Below are 20,764 nucleotides of genomic sequence, written 5' to 3'. Positions count from 1 at the left end.
CCTCCTCCACCTAGCACCTGCCTGTGGACACAGTAGGCAAGAGCTGCCCCTTTGGGAACCCTGAAGCCAGGGCCCCACAGGGGTCTTTGAGACCCTTCAACAAGGACCGTCTTCTCCTCCCTGCCACCCAGGGGTCTGTTGGAGGACAAGAACTTCCATGAGGCTGTGGACCAAAGTCTGGTGGAGCAGGTGCCTTACTTCTGCCAGTTCTGGAACGAGCAGTCGGCCAGGTCCATGGCCAAGAAGAGCAGCCTGCACTTAGTGCCAGTCCTGCCTCCACCTCCCAAAATCAGGAAGGAAGGGAAAAGCAAGGAGGAGGAGGAGTTCAAACCCACGCCGAGGAAGAAGAAATCGGGGGAAGAGGAGGAGCAAGAGGAAGAGGAGGAGGAACAAGAGGAAGAAGAAGAGGAGGAGGAGGAAATGGAAGAGGAAGAAGAGACAGAAAAGGAAGAGGATATGGGCAAGGAGGAGATAGAGGAGGAGAAGATGGAGGAGAAGGAAGAGAAGCTGGCCTGGATAGCGATGGAGCCCACGCTGCAGACTGCGTCCCGAGAGTCCCTGCAATGGCAGTGGCAGCAGCAGCTGAAGGTCATGATGCAGGAGGAGCAGGAGAGGGATGAGAAGGAGACCATCAGTCGGTGAGCAGCCGGGCCCGGGTGAGGGTTGGCAGAGGGCTGTGTGCACAAGGACCCAGGATGCCATGGTAAGCTGGGTAGGTTTCTGCCACGTGGGCATCTCTTCCCAATTCAGCGTTCAGTGACACCAGGTTGGTAGCTTAAGGCCTTGATGGGAATATTTACAGAACGTTTGAACAGCAAGCCTGAGCTTTTAGGTTTTGTGATTTTTTTTCCTCCTCACAGAGTGGTTAGCACCTTTTAAATGGGTTTCTACAGCCAGGAGAGAAGTATGGTGTCTTGCACCACCTTCCCCCAGGCCTGCTCTGTGGATGCTTTTTGTCCTTGTCCGGATTCCCTAGGCCCCAGTCAGTCTCTTTTGCACCCTCACATCGCTCACTGCCTTTTCCCAAACCTGGCCCAAGGATGCGGAGTAGGATTGCCAGGATTCGAATCCCACCACTTCTACCAGCACCGTGCCTTTTGGCCACTTGGCCTGTCTTAGCCACTCTTGGGGTGTGTAAAAGATGCCCCATAGCGTTGGGAAGGGGATGGTGAAATGAGAATCCAAGTAAAGCACATGGTGCACTGTACCGCGCACGCGAGGCGAGGAGAAGCGCCCTCGGACCGTGGCGGTACCGACGCTGGTGCCCCTCCCCACTCCATCCGCAGGCTCCCGGCCTTCGCCAGCCTGCAGGAGGCGCTGCTGGAGAACATGATCCAGAACATCCTGGTGGAAGCTAGCCGTGGGGAGGTGGTGCTTACCTCGCGGCCGCGCGTCATCGCCTTGCCGCCGCTCAGCGTGCCCAGGTGGGGGCGCCTGGGCCAGGCGACGCTCGGGCGGCAGGGGAGGGCAGGCTCAGCCGGCAGCCCCATCCCTACCTGGGGCTTCCTGTCTTCCAGGATGGTGACCCCGGATCCGCTGCCACAGACATCACCAGTGCACCAGCAGCAAGAGGAGGCGCCCCGCCTGGCAATGCCGCACGCTACTGACTCTTCGAGGATGGCAGAGCCCAGCCTCTCGGACCTGCCGCCCTAGCCCCGCTGACCTCTCCTCGCTCCCCCCCGCCCCCGCCCCCCCCCCCCACCGCGTAAAGCATCTAGCCTTTTTTCTACATCGCCCTTGACTTTATTTCCCCGACACGGGAAGAACTCGTGCGCGCGCTCTGGGAGGGACGGCTGGTGGGGGCGGTCGGGGTGGCCCTCAACGGCCTGGCGGGTCTGGGAGCCCGGAGGATGCGCCTTCACACTCAGCCCAGCAGCAGGCAAGAGTTCTTGCAGCTCGGGGCCCGGTAAGGAACTCCGTCCGGCCAGTGGAGGGCGCTCCAGCCCGGGCTTGATTGGCCTTGGCCCCAGCGCACCGGTGGGCACGAACTGAGCGCCAGGCCGGCCAGCGCGGCAGGTGGCCGCGAGATGGGGTGACCACCCTTACCCTCTCCCCGCGGCGCCAGCCCCGAGGCTCGGTAGGCCCCGGGCCAGCTCTTTCTCTCGGCGCCCGGCACTCTCAGGTGAGAGATCGGGAAATCCAGGCACGCCTCCGAGGGCCAGGAACTAGGCTCTGGGGCGTATTTCGAGGCCACTGCCAGACAACGGGCCACAAACCCTATCAAGCGTCTCCCATGGTGATTCTGAATCCGCAGACCAGGGACTGTACCGCCTTCCCTGGGATACCACCTCCCCGCTATCCCCAGCTCCCACCCGGCACCCTCAGTCCTCCACTGCTCAGCTCCTCCCCCCTGAGAGGCAGGTGCGTGGAAAAGTGACATCTGGTGTTGTTCCAGAGGCGCCCAGGTCTCCGGCACCCCCTCACACCCCCTCCCCCTCCAAGGCCTTGCAGGAGCTCCGGCCCCCGAGTGAGTGGGGGCGGGGACAGGAGGGGGGCGCTCCGCCTCCTCTGAGTCAATATTTGCCCTGAGCAAACGGGCGCCAGGACAGGTGTGAGTGTGTGTGTGCGTCTAGAGGCGGGGGCTGGCCGGCCGTATAAGAGAGCGCAGAGCCCGGGCCGCGGCACAAGCTCCGGGGCGGGGGCCGGGGACCAAGCCAAGCAGGGCCGGGCCAGGCAGAGGGAGCAGGGAAGCCGGTGGAGGGCGAACAAGAGGGAGGGGCGGGCCGGGCGCGCACCTGTGGTGGCCGCCGCCGACGTGTCAGCCGCAGGTGCGCGCAGGTGAGGGCGGCGGATAGCGGAGCGCGGGGCGGCACTGCGCTCGGGAAGACGAGGACCAGGCGATCATCGAGGCCCACGGCCCGGCCCCGAGCCCTCCGCTCCCGCCCCGCGACGAGCCCCTCGCACAAACCGGACCTGAGCGTTTTGTTCGTTCGGCTCGCGTGAGGCAGGGGCGGCCTCTCAGCACCCGCCCGGGGGCCCGGCCGGATCGCCACGCAGGCACCTGCAGCCGCCGCCGCCGCCATATGGGTCGCAGAGGCCGGTGCGCCGCTCCCCGGGGAGATCCGGCTCCCATCCGGCCCCACCCGCCCTGCCTGGCCCTGCCCGCAGCTCCTGGGCTGCCTTGCCGATTCCGGGTAATCCGGGCCAGCAGGCTCCACCGGGCGGCGGAGCGGGCTGTGGTGTGGAAACCTATATTCTAGTCCAGCTTTGTCCCAGAGACTTCTGTGGCCTTGGGCAAGTCATTTCCCGGCCTTTCCTCTGCTTTCCATTTGCACAGTGAGGGCTTGGCCCGGCCTCCGGCCTCTGAGAGGGCCTCCCCAGCCCTCATATCCTGCTTACTAGGCTACTAGCAATTCCTTTGGGCTCCTGACCCTGGGAAGATGGACGCTCTCAAGGCGCCCAGCAGAACCTGTGAGGTGTGGAAAATCTGGATGAGGGGAGCTGAGGGCCAAGATGGAGACTTAAGTCGCGGCCTGCAGATAGGGGTAGGATGCATTGGTGCTGACACCCTGAGATTTCAGTTTTCTCAGGTCTGAGACAGACGAGCAGATGGACTAAAATGGACTAACCGGCAAGGCAGCCCTTGCCTGATAAGGCCCAGCAGTGCATGACCTCCCCCAAGCTTCATAATCCCCATCCTCTCATTTTAGTCAGCTGGGAGTGGGAGTGGATCTCTGACGCCCTGGATCATTAGCCTCAACCCAAACCTGGAACAGATCATCCCCCTTTCCAGTTACATAAAGTGTTAAGGCTGGGGGTAGGGGGTGGGGAAGGAAGAGATGGCCTGGACCCCTGGCGTCCTGCTTGGAGAGCCCAGAACTGAGGGCTCCTCACAAGGCCTGGGGTGAGCCTGAGGGCCCAGCTGAGTCTCTTGCCCTGTGACTCCAGGTGTCTTCCATCCTCCTCCCTACAATACCAGAGAGAGGGGCCAGTGGAAGTTGGGAGTGGGAGGCAGGCTCCTTGGATAGCAATAAGGAGCTCCTTTCCCTGAGCCTGAGGAAGCATCATGGGAGAGGGACTGCACCCCACACACCTGGGCAGAGGAACCCCCAGGGAGAAAGGAACCAGGGCCAGGAGTCACTGGTCCCTTTCCAGCTCCAAACTGGATGTTTCTGGTGGCGCTGGCTTGTCCCCTCCACCACCACTCACTCCACACCTCAACCCCTTACCCAACTACCCACAGGCCCCACAGGCTCTGCTGAGTGCTTGGCACTGAGAAAGGGAGGGGGAGGGGTGAGATGGCTCTGACAGATCCCAGGCAGGGTTGGGAGGGTGGATTGCAGCTCGGCTCTGTGGAGCAGCCCTGGGGGGAAGGGAGACCCATGGGCTGGGGGCAGGAGCCGCAGCCTGGCTTCCTGACCAGGCCTCTGACCAGCGCTTGCTCCTTGTCTGGCACTGGATGGTTTGCCTGTCAGGGGCCTGGCATGGGGCTGGCATGTCTTCCCTGTGTCTTTGAGGGCTTCTCCTCTCCTCCCCCCATCATGGAAGGGGGCCAGAACTCCCCTCTGGCTGGGATTCCAGACCCTGAGGCCGCGCAATAAAGAGGTCTCCTCTAGAATGACACCTCCCTCCACCACCACCATACACAGAAGAATGAAATCCCCCAAGTGGGCTGGGGGTATCCCCTGGTGACAGAGAGCCACTGCCCTTCCCCCAGGGCCTAATTTCCTCCCGACCTGCACCCTCACCCATCCCCAAGACCCGCATTTCCTGACCGTGACCAGAAATCTGGCCTCATCCAGGTCCCTCCTCCCCTGCCTGGCTGGGGTGGAGTCTCCAGGCGCCAGGCAGGCCTGCAGGTGCGGGGCTGAGGGGGGTTCAGCAGCTGGTGTGCGAGGCGGTCCCCTCCCCCTCCTGCTCAAAGCCAGAGCCTGCTTCCTGTCATCCCTGTCAGCAGTGCCCTGGGTGGGGGAGGGGACAGGTAGTAGAGGAAGGGGAAAAAGGGACCCAGCAGTTGGAGAGGGGGTAGGGGTGGCACTGGGAAACTGCAGAAGAGAAATGGAAAGCAGAGAAGGATGAGAAAGAGAACATAGGACAGATAGAGAGTGCAGCCCAGAGGGGTGTAAGAACCACAGGGGGGGTTTCAGGGTCCAGAGAGGCAGCAGACCCCCAGACAGTGAGAGCAAGAGACACACAGGCAGGTACAGAACAAAGTGACTGAGAACAAGAGAAGAGGGACAGACAGACACAGAGGCAGAGTGACTGACAACCAGAGAGAAACCAGAGGAGGGACAGACAGACAGAGAGAGACAATGTTGAGTTAGTGAGAGATGTACACTTCAGAGAGATGGATGGATCTGAAGATGTGGGGATAGACTTTGGGGCAACCAGAAGTGGAGGCACAGTTTGTGGGGAGGAGGGGTGTGGCTATGTGAAATCAACCCGTCCTACCCCACATTAAACCAGTTGCCTTCGAGTTGATTCTGACTAATGGTGACTCCATGTGTTTCAGAGTAGAACTATTCCAAGGGGTTTTCGTGGCTATAACCTTTCAGAAGCAAATCACCAGGCCTTTCTTCTGAGGCACCTCTGGGTTGATTCAAACCATGAACCTTTCCTCTAGTAGCCCAGCGCTTAACTGTTTGCACCACCCAGGAACCACACATTGGGATAGAGAAATTACCCCCAGCAGAGGAGAAAGAAGTGGCATCTAGGTGGGCTGTAAATGGGGACAGCCAGGGCTGGAGGTGGGGGTGATGCCCCTGTCTTGAGAGGCCCATCTCCCCTCATTAAAGGACAAAAGATGAAGAGGGATGAGACTTCAGCCTGGAGTCCCCCTGCCTCTGGCCAGGGACTGGGGGCTGTGAGCAGGGGGGCATGGATCTGACTCCATCCCTCCCCCTTTCTCTCCTGGCCACAGCTGGACACACCACCATTCACCTCGCTGATTCTGGCCCAGCCTTGGGACTTCTGGGCTTGGACACTGCCCAAGGTCTGGGTTTGGGTGGAGGATCTGGCAGCGGAGGCACTGGGGGGAGTGGGGGGCTCATACCCAGGTGTTAATCCCCATCCAGCCAAGGCAGTCTGGGAGCCTAGATGACCTTCTTGGAGATTAGTCCCCATGGTGACTGTGACAATTCGCCCCCTCACTCTGGCTGGGCCAGGTGGGGGGGGGCAGGCAGAGGCTGGGGTGGGGTGGGGTGAGGAAAGACATTTCCTGAGGCATCACAGGAGTTAGGGCTGGGAGGTCCCTCAGGATCAGCAGCCAACTTAGTTTACAGGTGGAAACTGAGGCCCCAAGATGGGGAGTGACTGGCCAAGGCCACACATGGGTTCAGAGAAAGCACAGGACCCTGCACCAGGTCTCCAGCACCACTCCCAAGGGTTCTTTCCAAAGGAGAGCAGAGGCCTGAACAAGAACAAAGGAAATTGCGATGCCCCCTGCTGGCCCCCCTGATCCTCACAAACTGAGATCATGGGTATAGTCGCTTGAATGGGGTGAAGCAGGAAGGGGCCCCATCCCGAGTGCTAGGCTGGTTTCCCCAGGGCCAGGTATGGGAAGGGGATGCAGGGGCCATGCTTGCTGTCCTGATGACTCCCCCCAAGTGGGTCCAGCCCCAGGTAGGGGGCGAGGGAGAAACATGCAACAAAGCCAGTTATAATCACAGCCACAACAACAGTAATAGCTAATATTTATTGGGTTCATACTGCAGGCTAGTTCTGTGCTTTACATGCATTTAAATCTTCATAACAGCTCTACCATCACTGTCATCATCTTCATCATCATTATTCCCATTTTACAGAGGGGAAAACTGAGAAGGAGAGTGCGAGTTTATCCAACTTATAAGCAGGGAAGCTTGTATTTGAAGCCAGGCAGTGTAGCTCCAGAGTCCACACTGTCCCTCAGTGTCTGTATGATGGTGGTTGGGTGACTGAGATGAGGCCCCTCTAGGTAACCATGGAATGGGTATGAGCCTGTGTGGTGCATACATCCTTGAGTCCGACACCCAGCACAGAACCTGGCACAAGATACCCATAAAAAAAAAAAAAAATCATTGCCCTCGAGTCAGTTCCAACTGTGTAGAACTGCCCCATAGGGTTTCCAAGGAGCGGCTGGTGGATTTGAACTGCCAACATTTTGGTTAGCAGCCAAGCTCTTAACCACTACACACCAGGGCTCCTGGCACAGGATATGTCTTATGAAATATTTGGGTACTAAGCCAATGAACAAATGTCCGCCCGTAAGTGAATGTGACTGTTGAGATGTTTATGGAATCCTAGAACGAGACTGTTCACATGGGCTGCGTGTGAGAGCGCACCCATGTAACTGTATCTGGGTGGATGGCTCTGTCTCCATCTGACCTTGAACATGCCGCCCTGTGTGAGGCCCTGGCTCTGTCTTGGTGAGTGGGAGGTGGGGAAAGCTGCCTCCCATCTCCCTGGATGGGGGCAGTTCTCCATCCCCACTGACGGGCAACAAAGAGGGGCTGTGTTTATACTGGGAGAGGACAATGAGTCTGTGTGGGTGGGGCTCCTGTTCCCCTCAGAACCCACCTCTTTGGGCCCAGCTGTCGGACCCTGCCTGAGGGAGCTGGGCTGGTCTCTGCACCCGCGTTATCTCTGTCTCCCGGGAGACCAGACCTGCACAGCCCCAGGGAAGGTGCTCATCTGCCTGTTCCTGACTCCAGACCTGGGTGGGGGTGGGGAGCAGAGGAGCAGCACTGGAAAGGAGGGGCCAATGATGGTGCCAGGGTGGGGAGCTGAGACCAGGTGGGGAGGGCACCATTCACAGAATTTGCATCTTCAGTCACCAAAGCCCTGAATGATTTCCCAGTAAAATGAGGGGTGAGAGGTGGAGGCAGGCTGACTTGAGGAGAAGACATTGGCTCCTCTAAGCTGTTCAGCAGTGCTGGGAAGTGGGCTGTTTTCGAAATGGGGCTCTATACGAGAGAACCTGGGGTTCTCGGGGCCTTCATCTGGGATAGAGACCGGGGTGGGAGCTCAGGATTGGGTTTGAGGTTTCTTTGTGGGATCCATGTGCCCCATTTGGGATGGGGGGGCTTAGTGGAATCTGAGGGCTTCACTGAGGGGACTCGGGATTAAGTCTGAGGGCTTCTCTGAAGGACCTTACAGTACGTGTCTGGGATGGATGTTTTGGTAGAATCTTTGAGAGGAACCCTGAGGATTTCTCTGTGGGGTCCAAAGATCCATATATGAAATGGAGGACTGGATGGGTCTGGGGGTGGGTTCTTGGAGGGTGATGAGAACCCTATGGATTGCGAGGTCTCTTTGAGGTGTAGATCTGGGCATTCTGGTATTTTTTTTTTTTTTTTTTTTGGCCTACCTAACTCCCCCCTCCAAGCCCAAGGGCCGAGCTGTGGGTGTGGAGAGGGTAGGAGGGTGCTGAGCTGGCAAACAAAGCCACCTGTGCATCCATCCTTCAGGAAGCTGTGAGCACAACCAATCTAGGAAAACAAACAGGAACAGCTGCTGGGGACTGGGAGCAAGATAGGAGGGGGATGGAGGGAGGGTGGGGGGCCTGTGCTGGGACAGCCCAGTGGCGAGAGGAGGAAACTGGAAGGGAGTCCACAGTACAGGAGATGGGTAGTGATAGAGTCCCACTCTTGCACACCAGGCAGGGCCCGGAGAGCCCCTTCCTTGTCCCTTCCCCTCAGAGGCTCCTTCTTCCCTTTCTCAGTGACTGTGAGGCCCAATACGAGGGAGATGTGTTTGGGTATGTGAGGATCCTGAGAGAAGAGGTCTCCTGGGCAAGTGGCTATTGGCAGTGTGGGTGAGCATGCCCACTTCTGAGACAGTTGATGGCAGGCAGCCACAACTAAAAGCCATGGACTCACTGGGTGGGGTGGGGGCGGTGGAATGCTACCCAGTTACTTAATGCAGAGCCAAGATCAGCACTTACGACTGGAAGATGAGCGGTGGCCCTTCTCACACAGGGTCTCCACCCCAAATCCCGAGGGACCCCTAATTCCAACCTAGAGCTCAGCTCTTCTACACCCCCCCCCTTGTAAATACACAAACCCTCCTGCAGAATACAGTCCCCTGACCAACATCTGGACTGGAAACTGCCCCCACGCCCTCCTAGGTGGGGCTCTGAATTCAGAGGCAGGCCTAGACCCCACAAACACAGCGTCCAGCCTCCGATAGACACCCTTGCACCCTCTGGACTAACAGACAGCGCCTGCGTCACGGACCAGCACGGACGCACAACCTGACGCACTCGCCACCCTCCCCGCTGCCGGTCCTGACCTCAACCTCCCACCAATTCTCCTTCTACCCCGCCCCGCCGAGCCCATTTTCCGGCCTGCGCGGCCCACCCGCGCCCCCTGGTGGCCAAATCCAGAATTGCCGGGGGGAGAAAAAAAAGACGGATTGCTCATCTCCACCCCTTCCTGCTGCCATAGCTCCGACTTGAGAAACCGAAGGTAAAGCAAGGGCCAGGACACAAGGGCTCCAGGGCCGGCTCTTGACCCCTCTGTAATTTGGATTTCCTCCTTGTGGCATATGGAGAAATTATACCCTATCTGTGTTTCTTCAATCCCTCCCTAAGGCAGGGAGTCAGGGGACCCGTCACGGTCCTTTTCCCACCCCCAACTATGTTTGGCTGCTGTTGTCCCTGCTCTGAACCTAGTCCTTCCAGCCTGAACTTTACCCCCACTCCATGCCCAGTTCTAGCAGCTGTACTCCTGGCATCTTTACTAAACATGTGAGCCTCAACAGCAATTCCTCACCAGTGAAAGAGAGGTGCAAGGGAGGCTCCGGCTGCTCCCAGCGCTTGTTCTCAGCATCCGAGGACTTTGGGGATGGGGAGGTTGGTAGGATGCGCAAACCATCACTCCCCACCCCCGTCAGAGAATTTTCTCTATGGCCCCCTCCTCCCGGGCGTTGGGCCCACACCTGACTACTGTGTTCACTCATTCATTTCAGAAGTTTTACTGAGTACCTATTACATGTCCAGCACTGCTCTAGGTTTGAGGACAATAGCTGAGAACAAGACAGACACATCCCTGCCCCCCTGAATGGAGCTTACACTCTAGTAAGGGAGGCACTCAGCCCACTCCTCAATGAAAGATGACAAAGACAACTTTACAGAGTGATAAATGCTATAGAGAAGACAAGTGATGCGATGAAGAGCAAGAATGAGAGGGTCAGCCTCCCCACGCGAGGCAGTGCCAGCCATGCGAGATCTTGTGACTCAGACATTCCAGGTAAAGGGAACAGCAAATGCAAAGGCTCTGAGGTGGGAATAAGCTTGGCACACTGAAGGGAAAGAAGGGCAGTGTGGCTGGCCTTCCGTGAGCTGGCTGTGGCTCCATCTGGCCTGCTTGAACATTTTGTCACTGGAGATTGAATGAGGTAGTGTTGAGAGCACTGGCTTTGACGTCAAAAGTTCTAAATTCTAATCTCACTCTGACGTTATGAGCTTGGACAAGGCCCTCAACTTGAGCCTCACTTTCCACATCTGTACACAAAAACCAACCTCATAGGGCTATTGTAAATGTCTGTAAAGGAAGCGCTTGGCTCATGGTAGCACCAACAATATTAGTTCCCTTTGCACTCACCCCTCACACTTAGCTGATATCCCTATTTAAGGAGAACTCATTATTTTGCTAGAAGCCTTTGTGTCCCGTTGACTGTACAGCGGGTAGGAAATTCTGCTGCAAGTTGTCAGGAAATTTCCTCCCTGGAGCTTCCTTTTGCAGCTCCAAACCTTTTCCCCTACTGCATCTGGTATTGGAATGGGGGAGGGGGGTTAAGAAAGAGCCCGGGACCTTCACTCAAACAGAAGTCCTGGGTCACATCTCAGCCAGGCCCTCTAGGTGTCTGCTTCATCGTCTGTGAAACACAGACTAATAACAGCGCTTACCTCACCGGATGGGTATGAGAATTACATGAGACCACGCACGTGAAAGCGGGGAGCAGAGAACCTGGCCTATACGAGGCACTCAATAACCTCCTGTTGGCTCTCGGGTGGTCGTTGAACAGGAGTTTTGTGGTAGGCCTGGAAGCAGCCCTGGCTCTTCTAGAGCCCAGCCTGGGTCCCCTGGGGGAGCTGAGGCCCCTGTTACTGCTACTGCAGGTAGGGAGGCTGCGAAGCCTCGCTGTGTCTGTGCTTAAGTCCTTGAGGTGCTTGGTTGGTTGAACTGCAAAGTTAAAAATTGCTTCCAACCTGAGGCCTCTGAGCAGAAAGCCTGGGCCCCTCAGGCCTGGATTGCAGTCGGTTTGGGTCTTCACCTTTCAGAGCGGCTGGATCTGCCATGTGGTGGGTGTGTCAAGGGGAAGGGCCTGGGGTTGGGAAAAAAGACCGGGTTTCTGGGGCTTTTCAGTCACAGCACTCTTCTTAGGTTGAAGGTTGAAACACTCTTCTTACCTACCTTAGCTAGCTACTCTGTTGATTACTAAAACCAAAAAACCCAACCCGTTGCAGTCGAGTTGATTCCGGCTCAGGAACCCTACAGGACAGAGTAGAACTGCCCCATAGGGTTTCCAACGAGCGCCTGGTGGATTCGAACCTCCAACCTTTGTGGTTAGCAGCCGTAGCACTTAACCACTACGCCACCAGAGGTGATTACTATTATTCCTAAATGTTTTATAACCCGGTACCCTCAAATTCCCTGCGCTTAGCGCCGCCTTGCGGCGAGTTCTGGTCACCGCCTCCATCCGGCTTCAGCGCGGCCAGAGGAAACTCCCGAAGAGCAGCGCAGGGTCTGTGAACTCACGCTTGGGAGAAAAGGGGCCGCGATGGCCGAATCCTCCAGGGCAAAGACGACTGAGGGGCGGGCGGACAGTGGTTTGCCGAGCGCTTCCTCTCCCTCCACACTAGCGTCGCCCAGAAGAGAGGCCTCGACCTAAGGCTGAAGAAGAGATGGGATTTATATGCTGGGAAGAACTTGCCGGCTAGACAGGAGAGTGCGGGCTTCGCCGGGGCCCCAAGGCGGCTAGGTGCGTGCATCAGAGGAGACCAAAAGGGGTGTGTTCTGCCCTGAGGCCGGCTATGCCCTGCGTGGCTCAGGCCGGAAAGAAAGCAAACACGGGAGTCAGCCCCGGCTGTGCCTGGCGCGGGTCGAGCGCCTCAGTACTTTCCGTTGTGACCCCCGCCAGGCCTTGCTGCCGGAGGACCCCCAGAGCTGACCATAGCCTGCCGGCTGACTCAGCCGCCCCCACCCCAGTGGGAGAGGGTGGGAGCCGGGGCGAGCTCTAGGTATAAAGCCCCACGCGCAGCCTTTCCATCTTCGGTCTGCGCCCCGCCCACCACACGGTGACGACCCGGTGCCGGACAGGGAGAGTGGCTCGAAGCCCACCCCAGCTCCAGCCCTCGGGGCCTTCACCACCAACCGGGTTGGGTGGTCCAGGCCAGGGAGGGGGGCCTGCGCGGAACTGAGCGTGGCATCCCACCCCTACTGTCCGCAGCGGCAGGGGCCCCACGCCCGCTTGCCTCACGCTCTGGGACGGCGAGGACTTCCAGGGTCGCCACTGCCGGCTGCTGAACACCTGCGCCAACATCAGCGAGCGCAGCGGCTTGCGCAGGGTGCGCTCAGTCAAGGTGGAAAGCGGCGCGTGACTGATCACCCGGCCGCAGCTGGGCTGCGGCGGGGACTGGAGGCACCAGGCTCCCCAGGAACAAGCTCGGAGCTTGGGACCTCAGCCCCCAGCCCTTCTGCCCCCGGACACTGTGTCCTAGACCTTAAGCCCTGAGAGAGACCCACCAACATGGCAAATCCCACGGCTTCCCCCAAGGCTCCCGTCACCCTGCAAAGCAATCATGGGAAGGAGAGTGTGTCCTTGCGTGAGCTAAAGGGACAGAGGCGAGTAATGCCCCCTTACGGAGCTCCATGGGGAAGGCCGAAACTTCAGCGCGGTTTCCACTGTACTTATATCCTCCCCAAGGTTTTCTGTGTGCACTTAGATGGCTCTGGGCTTTGTTTAACAAAAGCCACACCCCTTCCGCTCGCCACGCCCTGGTCTTCTAGAGCCCAGCCTGGGGCCCCGGCAGAGCTGAGGCCCCTGTTACTGCTACCGCGGGTAGGGAGGCCGCGAAGCCTCACTGTGTCTGCGCTTAAGTCCTTGAGGTGCTTGGTTGGTTGAACTGCAAACCTAAAAATTGCTACCAACCTGAGGCCCCTGAGCGGAAAGCCTGGGCCCCTCAGACCTCGGATTGCAGTCGGTTTGGGTCTTCACCTTTCAGAGCGGCTGGATCTGCCATGTGGTGGGTGTGTCAAGGGGAAGGGCCTGGGGTTGGGAAAAAAGACCGGGTTTCTGGGGCTTTTCAATCACAGCAAGCAAGCGGGAGGGGGGAAAGATTGAGCCTGAGGCAGGTGCCTCCGAGATCCTCTTCTCCTTCCTCAGCTGGGTGGGCTTCGAGTACCCCGACTTCCAGGGACAGCAGTTCATCATGGAGAAGGGTGACTATCCTCCGTGGAGCGCCTGGAGCGGCAGCAGCGGCCTCCACAGCGACCCGCTGCTGTCCTTCCAGCCGGTGCTCTGCGCGGTGATCATGTCCACTCCCCCTCCTCCTCTGCCTCCCAGCTGCAGGCCCTGGCCTCACCACAGCGCACGGGAAGGTCGCCCGCCCCCTCCATGTGGTTGTAAGCACAACTTATAGATGAGTGGTAGTGGCATCACATCTCAGAATCAGAGGGGACTCAGAAGGTTGGGATGGTGGGGTAGCCCAGGCAGCCGGGAATCAGCACTGCGGACAGCGACGAGACCCTTCCTGTCTTGAAGAAGCATGGGCCCCTCATATCCCCTCCTCTACACGTGTGGGGCCTCTGTCCTTACCCAGCCCTGTGAGGTGGGGTGGCTGCTGTTAGCCCAATAAACAGATGTGGAAATAGGGCTCAGAGGGGTAAAGCGACTTGCCCAGAGCCACAAGGGTTAACATGGAGATAAGATTAGAACTCAGTCCAGAGATCAAGGTTGAGAAGAGGGTGGGCTTCAGTGTTTGTGTTTGTGTGTGTGTGTGTTTGTGTAGTGGGGCAGGGTTGATAATGAATCAATATACTGGAGAGGAGGATTGCATTTCCCATTTGTGTTGACCTAGCTATGGTACTGGTGAGTCTGGGGCCGGAAGGCGGAGGGCAGAGAGCAGGTGCTGACCTAGCCCAGTTTCTCCATTCCATGAGGCCAAGAAGCCCTGCAGAGGGAAGGGCCTGGAGCTGAAGTAGCCAAGACCCAATGCTGATGTCCTGGCCTGTCTGTTCTGACTCTGCCATCCAGTCCGCCTTAGCTGGGCCCTTCCCTGTGAGAAGCCAAGTCCAGAGTGCCAGGCAGGGGATTAGCTAGTCAGTGCAGCCCTTAGGGAACTTGTCTTGGTTAACGGGCCAGATTCTCTCAGGTCCTCTTATTTTCCCCCTGCAAAACAGATATCTTCCATCCCCAACCTGGAATGATCTCTGGGAATCCCCCAGTCTCATCCCCTCAGCCCAAAGCCACAGGAGGGGCCAGGCAAAGGACCTCTGAGCATTTCAGCTTGGCAGGGAGCTAGCAGAGTGAACACAGGGAACATTTGTGGGACCTAAATGGCTGCACAGCTTGTGTTGGACAGTGGGTTGGGGGAGTGGGGCTGAGGATGAGGCCATTCACACCCCTTGGGAGTCCTGACCCCTCCCATCTTCCTGTCCTTCAGAACCATAGTGACAGCCGTGTGACACTGTTTGAGGGGGAGAACTTCCAGGGCTGCAGGTTTGAACTCAGTGATGACTACCCATCTTTGTCTGCCATGGGGTGGGCCAGCAAGGACGTGGGTTCCCTCAAAGTCAGTTCTGGAGCATGAGTCCTGGGACTGGAATAAGGGGCATGGGAAGAAGAGCAGAGAGGCAATGGGGACCAGGGAGGTGGGTGGGGAAAGTGATGAGGGGGGAGACATGGAGGATTGGAGGCAAGGGGGGAAATGAAATGATGGAGACTTAGAGGGAAAGAGAAGAGAAGAGATAGGAGAATGGGAAAGAGGAGTAATGTGGGGCTAGAGGAAGGGCTTGGAAACATGGGTGGGGCAGTGGGAGGTGGGGACAGGAGAACAAGATAAAGAAGGTGATAAAAAGACTGGGAGCAGTAGGCAAAGCAGGGAGAGATCCACATTAAGAAAGCTGAAGCAATGGTGTTGGAGCTGGGGGTAGGGAGGTGAGAAAGGGGGAGTACTAATGGAGGATTCAGGTGGAGGTGGGGGAGATGCCAGGGCAGGGCAGGACCTACTCACCACCCTGTGCCTACCGGGGGTTACCAGTATGTCTTGGCTACCGGGGATACCAGTATGTGTTGGAGTGAGATTGGCATAGTGGGGAGTTCCGGACCTACAGAAAATTTGGTACTCAGGTCCACACCAGGCAGCTACAGTCCATTCAGAGAGTCCAGCACTAGGCTCTGTGGCCCCAGACACCTCCATTGAGGACTCAGTAAAGCCTCCTGAATCTGCCTGTCCCTCTTGCTTCCTTGCTGCCTTGCTTTATGATCTCCATCCTCATCCCTGCCAACTCTCCCCTCCCCTCAGGCTCCAGGACCGTTGACTATGGAGCATAAACTAGTTTAGGATGTATGTGGGCAGCCTCTGATGGGGCTGAGAGGAAGCCACTGGCAAGAATCTTGGGGATCCTGTTAAATATAGCCAATCTCACACGTCTCTTTGGCAAAGACCCATCAGCTTGGGCCAGGAGTATGGCTAACCCAGACAGCAACTTTGCTGTCCTCTGGGTGGGGTGGACAGAGCCCCACAGCAGTGGTTTCAACCTCCACACACCCCCTGGGCCAAGTACTGGTGTGCAGGGCTGAACCTCTTTAACCCTATGTAGAGGCTCTGTTGGGTTCCTCTCTAACCCCCTGAACATTTTCAGCCTTTCCTTCATTCTGGTTCCCCATCCAGCCAAGGGAAGCTTGCACCTCTTTCAATAGTCCTTTTCCCTCCAGTCCCAGCTTTACAGAATCTTGGTCTTATAGAGGAACACGGTGTGAGGGGCGGAGCAGGTGGGAGGTCCCATTGCCTCCCACGGCTTTCTAAGGAGGAGACTTCCTCTCTCTGAGCCCAGCCTCCAGATCCCTTGTCTGAATAACAGTCCCTAACACGGTACTGGGCTCTAGCATTAAAAATTTTTTTCATATTCCCCTCAGTCGATCCAAACAACCCTCTCTTCACTCTTCCTGTCCCTCCCCACTCTTCAGAGGACTGGTGAGCTAGAGAAGCCACCCCTCTGCCACTCACATCAGTGAGCCCGGGTTCTGGGGCAGGTGGGGCTGAGTGTAGTAGTAGCCATTAGAATCCCTGGCATCAGTGTGGTTTCTTCTGGGCCCTCTTTTGGGCCCAGTGAATGGTACCCCACCCCCACATAAGAAGAGCCTCCTAAAGCCCTTGGGCTTCCCTCATCCTGTGCTTCAGGGGTGCTTTCATTTTCAGGCCCCCCACAGTGGACCTATCAATGGAAAGCGGTGGCCCGATCACTGCCCCAGCCAAAGGGAGGCAGGGTAGTGTTGGAGAGCCATCAGACCTGTGCCTGGGCAGTCTCCTGGGGCCCAGCAGTAAAGTCAGGTAGCTGCTCTCTGGAAAAGAGCCCTGGCCCATGGAGGACTGTGGGGACCATGGTCTCAGGGAACATCTAGCTCAACTGGCATAACACAGTATTTAAGGAAAATGTTCTACATTCTACCTTGGTAAGTAGCGTCTGGGGTCTTCAAAGCCTGTGAGCAGCCATCTAAGATGCACCACAGGTCTCACCCCATTTGGAGCAAGAGAGAATGAAGAAAACCAAATACATAAGGGAAAGATTAGTCCAAAGGACTAATGGACCACAACTACCATGGCCTCCACCAGACTGAGTCCAGTACAACTAGCTGGTGCCCGGCTACCACCACTGACTGCTGTGACTGGGATCACAACAGAGGGTCCCAGACAGAGCTGGAGAAAAATGTAGAACAAAATTCTAATTCACAAAAAAAGACCAGACTTACTGGCCTGACAGAGACTGGAGAAACCCCAAGGGTATGGCCTGCAGACAACCTTTTAGCTCAGGAATGAAGTCACTCCCGAGTTTCACCCTTCAGCCAAAGATTAGACAGCCCCATAAAAAAACTGAAACTAATGGGGCACAACAGTCCAGGGACAAGGACTAGAAGGTAGGAGGGGACAGGAAAGCTGGTAATAGGGAACCCAAGGTTGAGAAGGGACAGTGTTGACATGTCGTGGGGTTGTTAGCCATTGTCATAAAACAATATGTGTACTAACTGTTTAATAAGAAACTATTTGTTCTGTAAACCTTCATCTAAAGTACAATTAAAAAAAAAAAAAGAAGAATCAGGGGAAAAAAAGAAGAGCCCTGGCCCAGAAATCAGCATACCTGGGGCCCAATCACATAGCATCCTTGAGCCACAATTCCCTCACCTCTAAAATGTGGTGATTCATTCATACCTTGATGGTCTCACAGGGTCATTGTGAGGATTCAATAAGAAAGCCCGGAAAATGCTTGCTGGTGTTATGGAGAAGCATTGAGGCAGCCGATGCCAAGGGATGGAGCTCCAGGCAGTTTATGAATTCTGCTTTACACCTGGGTGGACTCTACAGTCCATGCTCCTGTTGCATTTGATCTCCCCAGCAGCCTTCATTCTTCATCCACCTCACCAATGAAGCAACTGGGACTCAGAGAGGGAGAGATCTTGATAAGATCACCCACTTAATTGTGATAAAGTCAGGACTTGAACACAGGGCTCCTGACCCCAAATCCAGGCTAAGTGGAGACTAAAAGCCCCAGGCCTCAGCAGAGCTCTACACCTCTGTGGGGCCCCAGGGGAGCCTGGGGTTCCTAGCTGGTCACAGGCTCCTCCCCATTACCTTGGGGGATGGTAATAGTAATAGCTAACACATATAGAGCTTGTTCTGAGCACTCCACATGTGTTATATAAACCTCAACACCCTATATGGTATGTACTATGATCCCCATTTACAGATGAGAAAGCTGAGGTGTAGAGGTTAGGTAACGTCCCTCAGTCATACAACTAGGGAAATGGGGGAGCTAGGAGTTGAACCCAGAACCCAGACAAACTAACTTCAGGCTATCTCCCCACCGTTGTTTTGGGGGCCAGGTGGAGGGTAAATGGAGCTCTGATATCCACCCTCAGCTGAGCTGCCCTCCCCCTAGCAGATGCTGTGGTCACTGGAAAGAGTCAGCAAGAGAGCTTCAGAATCTGGTGTGCGACCCTGAGCAGGGCTCTCCCCCTCTCTGGGTCTCAGTTTCCACAACTGTACAAGGAGAACGTAAGGGGAGCTGATCCCTGCTGCAGCCTTTGATGCTCAGATCTTCCAGATTTTTCGGACACTGGGTTCCCTAGGCTCCCTACTCCCACAGTCAGGGGCCAGGAACAGCCTGAGTGTTTTCACTTCCGTGCCCCCTCCTATTCTGTGCAGGCAGAACCCCATGGGACTCCCACCCAGTTGGGTTGGAAGGTGTTATGGATTAAATTACGTCCCCCCAAAATATGTGTTGTAAATCCTAATCTCTATGCCTGTGTTTATAATCCCATTTGGGAATGGGTTGTCTTTGTTATGTTAATGGGGCAGGATTAGTGAAGGGTGTATCTTGAGTCAATCTTTTTTGAGATGTAAAAGAGATTAAACAAGTGAGCAGAGCAGAGATGGGAGAAGAGATGCCCAGCCACATGAAGAGATGCCCAGGAGCAGAAACTCAGAAGAGACAAGGACCTTCCTCCAGAGCCGACAGAGAGAGAGAAAGACTTCCCCTAGAGCCTGCAGCCTGAATTCAGACATATAGCCTTCTAAACTGTGAGAAAATAAACTTCCGTTTGTTAAAGCCAGCCACTTGTGGTATTTCTCTTACAGCATTACTAGATAACTAAGACAGAAGGGGATGGAAGGGAAGGTGCTCTAGACTCACCCCATCGACCTCTACCCAGGCCACACTCACAGCCTGAGGGGATGGAGGAGGTTGCCTCCATCTGGTGGGCCAGGACCCAGGTGGGATGGGAGGACCCCCAGCACAAACTCCCTGAGCCCTACCCCTTCAGCACCTGAGTGCCTGCAATGAGGGCCTGGCAAGGAGCCTATTTGCACTGTTGATCTTTTTCCCACTCCAGCTAGGATTTCTGGGTAGACCCCACTCTGAGCATCTCTCCTTTTTGCCTCGGCCTTCCACTGAGAACCTTAAGTGGGTGAACCCCACTGCCAGATCCCACTATCGCACTCCACACTCCTGCTCTTGTTTTCTGTCAGCAGTGACTTGGGGAAGTGGCAAAATGTACAAGGGCACAAAGAAGAGGCATAGGAACCTGGAACCCACCTCACGGTCCTCCTCTCCCTCGGAGCCCTGAGTTTCGTCCCCAGGGAGCATCCCAACCTCTCCGTCTTTGCTCCCAACAGATTCCACATCCACATTCTGAAGCCCCCATCCCTGTCTCTTTAGGATCCTCTGGGATCCTGGGATCCCCCACTTTGCCCCAGACTCTGCCTCCCATACTCCTTCCTGGCTCTGTGGGACCCCAGGGTCCCAGGCCTCCTTATCTCCTGAGCTCAAGCAGTGGGAGAGAAGGGCCTTAAGCTTACTGATTCTGACAGTAGCCAAGGGTGCTGCATGGCTGCAGAGGGTGGGCTCCCAGTCCTGGGTCCCATCTTCAGCCACATCCTCCTTAGCCTGCCTCTCTAGAACCCGGAAGCCCCACAGGTACCCAGAGACTCTAGGCCACTTGGGAACCACCTCAGCATCACTAATAACACAACCAGCATCTTTGCTTGAGTTAGGAAAAGAGGCCCCTTTCTCCAGGTGGATTTCAGTCTCCACTGCTCCCTGGGCTCAGGGTCTTGTACAGTCCACAACCTGCACAGCCGAATGGAGCAGCCCTGTCTTAGCCCCTCTACCTCTGCTACAGCAAGGTGCCAATTGCAGCCTGGTTCAGAGAGAACCAAGACAGGGAGGAGAGAGGGTGGGTGGTAGGCTGGGATGATCGGATGGGAAGGATGGAAGGGCAATAGTTGTAGGACTGAAAGAATCAGAAAGGAAAGGGGAGTGGGAAGAATGAGAGAGGAGACTGGAAGGGAGACGAGAGTAGGAGAGAGGCGGCAGAGGCGAGACAGAAGAGGAATGACAGACCTAGGAAGCCAAGGGGGTGGGGGAGGGAGACCCACGCGAAGTCGCGAGGGAGACGCCCAGCGCCGGGCCTGAGGCCTAGGAGCGGTAAGCAGGCAGGAAATAGGGCGAAAGGCAGAGAGAGGCAGAGAAGGGGATCGGGTCTCTAGGGAAGCGCAGAGAGTGGGAGATGAAGGGGGGAGAGAAGGCGCAAGGGGAGGACGGAGATAAAGGGAGCGACGGCTGCCGCCCAGCCGGGAACGCAGCGACAGGCGAGAGGGAGGGAAGCGGAAATTTAAAAGTGAAGATACAGATAACGCAGCCTGGAGACGGGAACCCGGGTGGGGGGAGGAGGAAGGGGGGGAGAGTGAAGCGGGAGGGGGCGGGGACCAGCGAACAGGAGGCTCTGGGGAAGGGACTGTGGCTGCGGGGGTCCGAGGTGGAGCCGGGCACCCCCGCCCCAACACTGTTTGCGGATAGTCTGGGAGGCGGAAAAGCGAGGCGCTCCCGGCCGCTGCCGGAGCGCGCCCGGGCCCATCCCCCGCGGTCTCCCGACTGCGGGGCGGCGCGGGGGGCTGCCGGGTGCGCTAGGCTGCGACGCGGCGCACTGGAGACTTTATTGCGATGGGCCGATAAGGGGGGCGGGGGCGGGTTCGGGGGGCCCAGGCGGCTGCGCTTTAATTAAAACGGAAATTGCGGCCCCTGCCCGCGCCGGGGCCGGAGGGTTCCAAGCAGCCTGGTAGCTGGGA

At 57.0% G+C, this 20,764-nt stretch overlaps 2 protein-coding genes across 2 annotated transcripts in view; both read left to right on the top strand.

The window, feature by feature from the left end:
- Positions 1-1,653, top strand: part of CFAP65 (cilia and flagella associated protein 65) — a gene marked incomplete at its 5' end in the record, with an annotated part of 41,900 nt that extends 40,247 nt beyond the window's left edge. Inside the window, 3 exon segments of the mRNA XM_004376391.1 lie at positions 132-638; positions 1,287-1,424; positions 1,518-1,653. Of these exon segments, the coding sequence (XP_004376448.1) occupies positions 132-638; positions 1,287-1,424; positions 1,518-1,653 (781 nt within the window).
- Positions 1,654-3,023: 1,370 nt separating this feature from the next.
- On the top strand, positions 3,024-15,315 carry CRYBA2 (crystallin beta A2). Its single transcript, XM_004376390.3, is given in 9 exon segments — positions 3,024-3,179; positions 8,616-8,731; positions 11,584-11,664; positions 11,783-11,901; positions 12,061-12,160; positions 12,370-12,516; positions 13,306-13,447; positions 14,585-14,729; positions 15,170-15,315. Coding segments are annotated over 9 exon segments (1,152 nt in total).
- Positions 15,316-20,764: the final 5,449 nt, after the last annotated feature.

This window comes from Trichechus manatus, unplaced genomic scaffold (assembly GCF_000243295.1).
Source record: "Trichechus manatus latirostris isolate Lorelei unplaced genomic scaffold, TriManLat1.0 scaffold00041, whole genome shotgun sequence".
NCBI classification, from domain to species: domain Eukaryota; kingdom Metazoa; phylum Chordata; class Mammalia; order Sirenia; family Trichechidae; genus Trichechus; species Trichechus manatus.
This window is presented reverse-complemented; position numbering and strand designations above follow the sequence as displayed.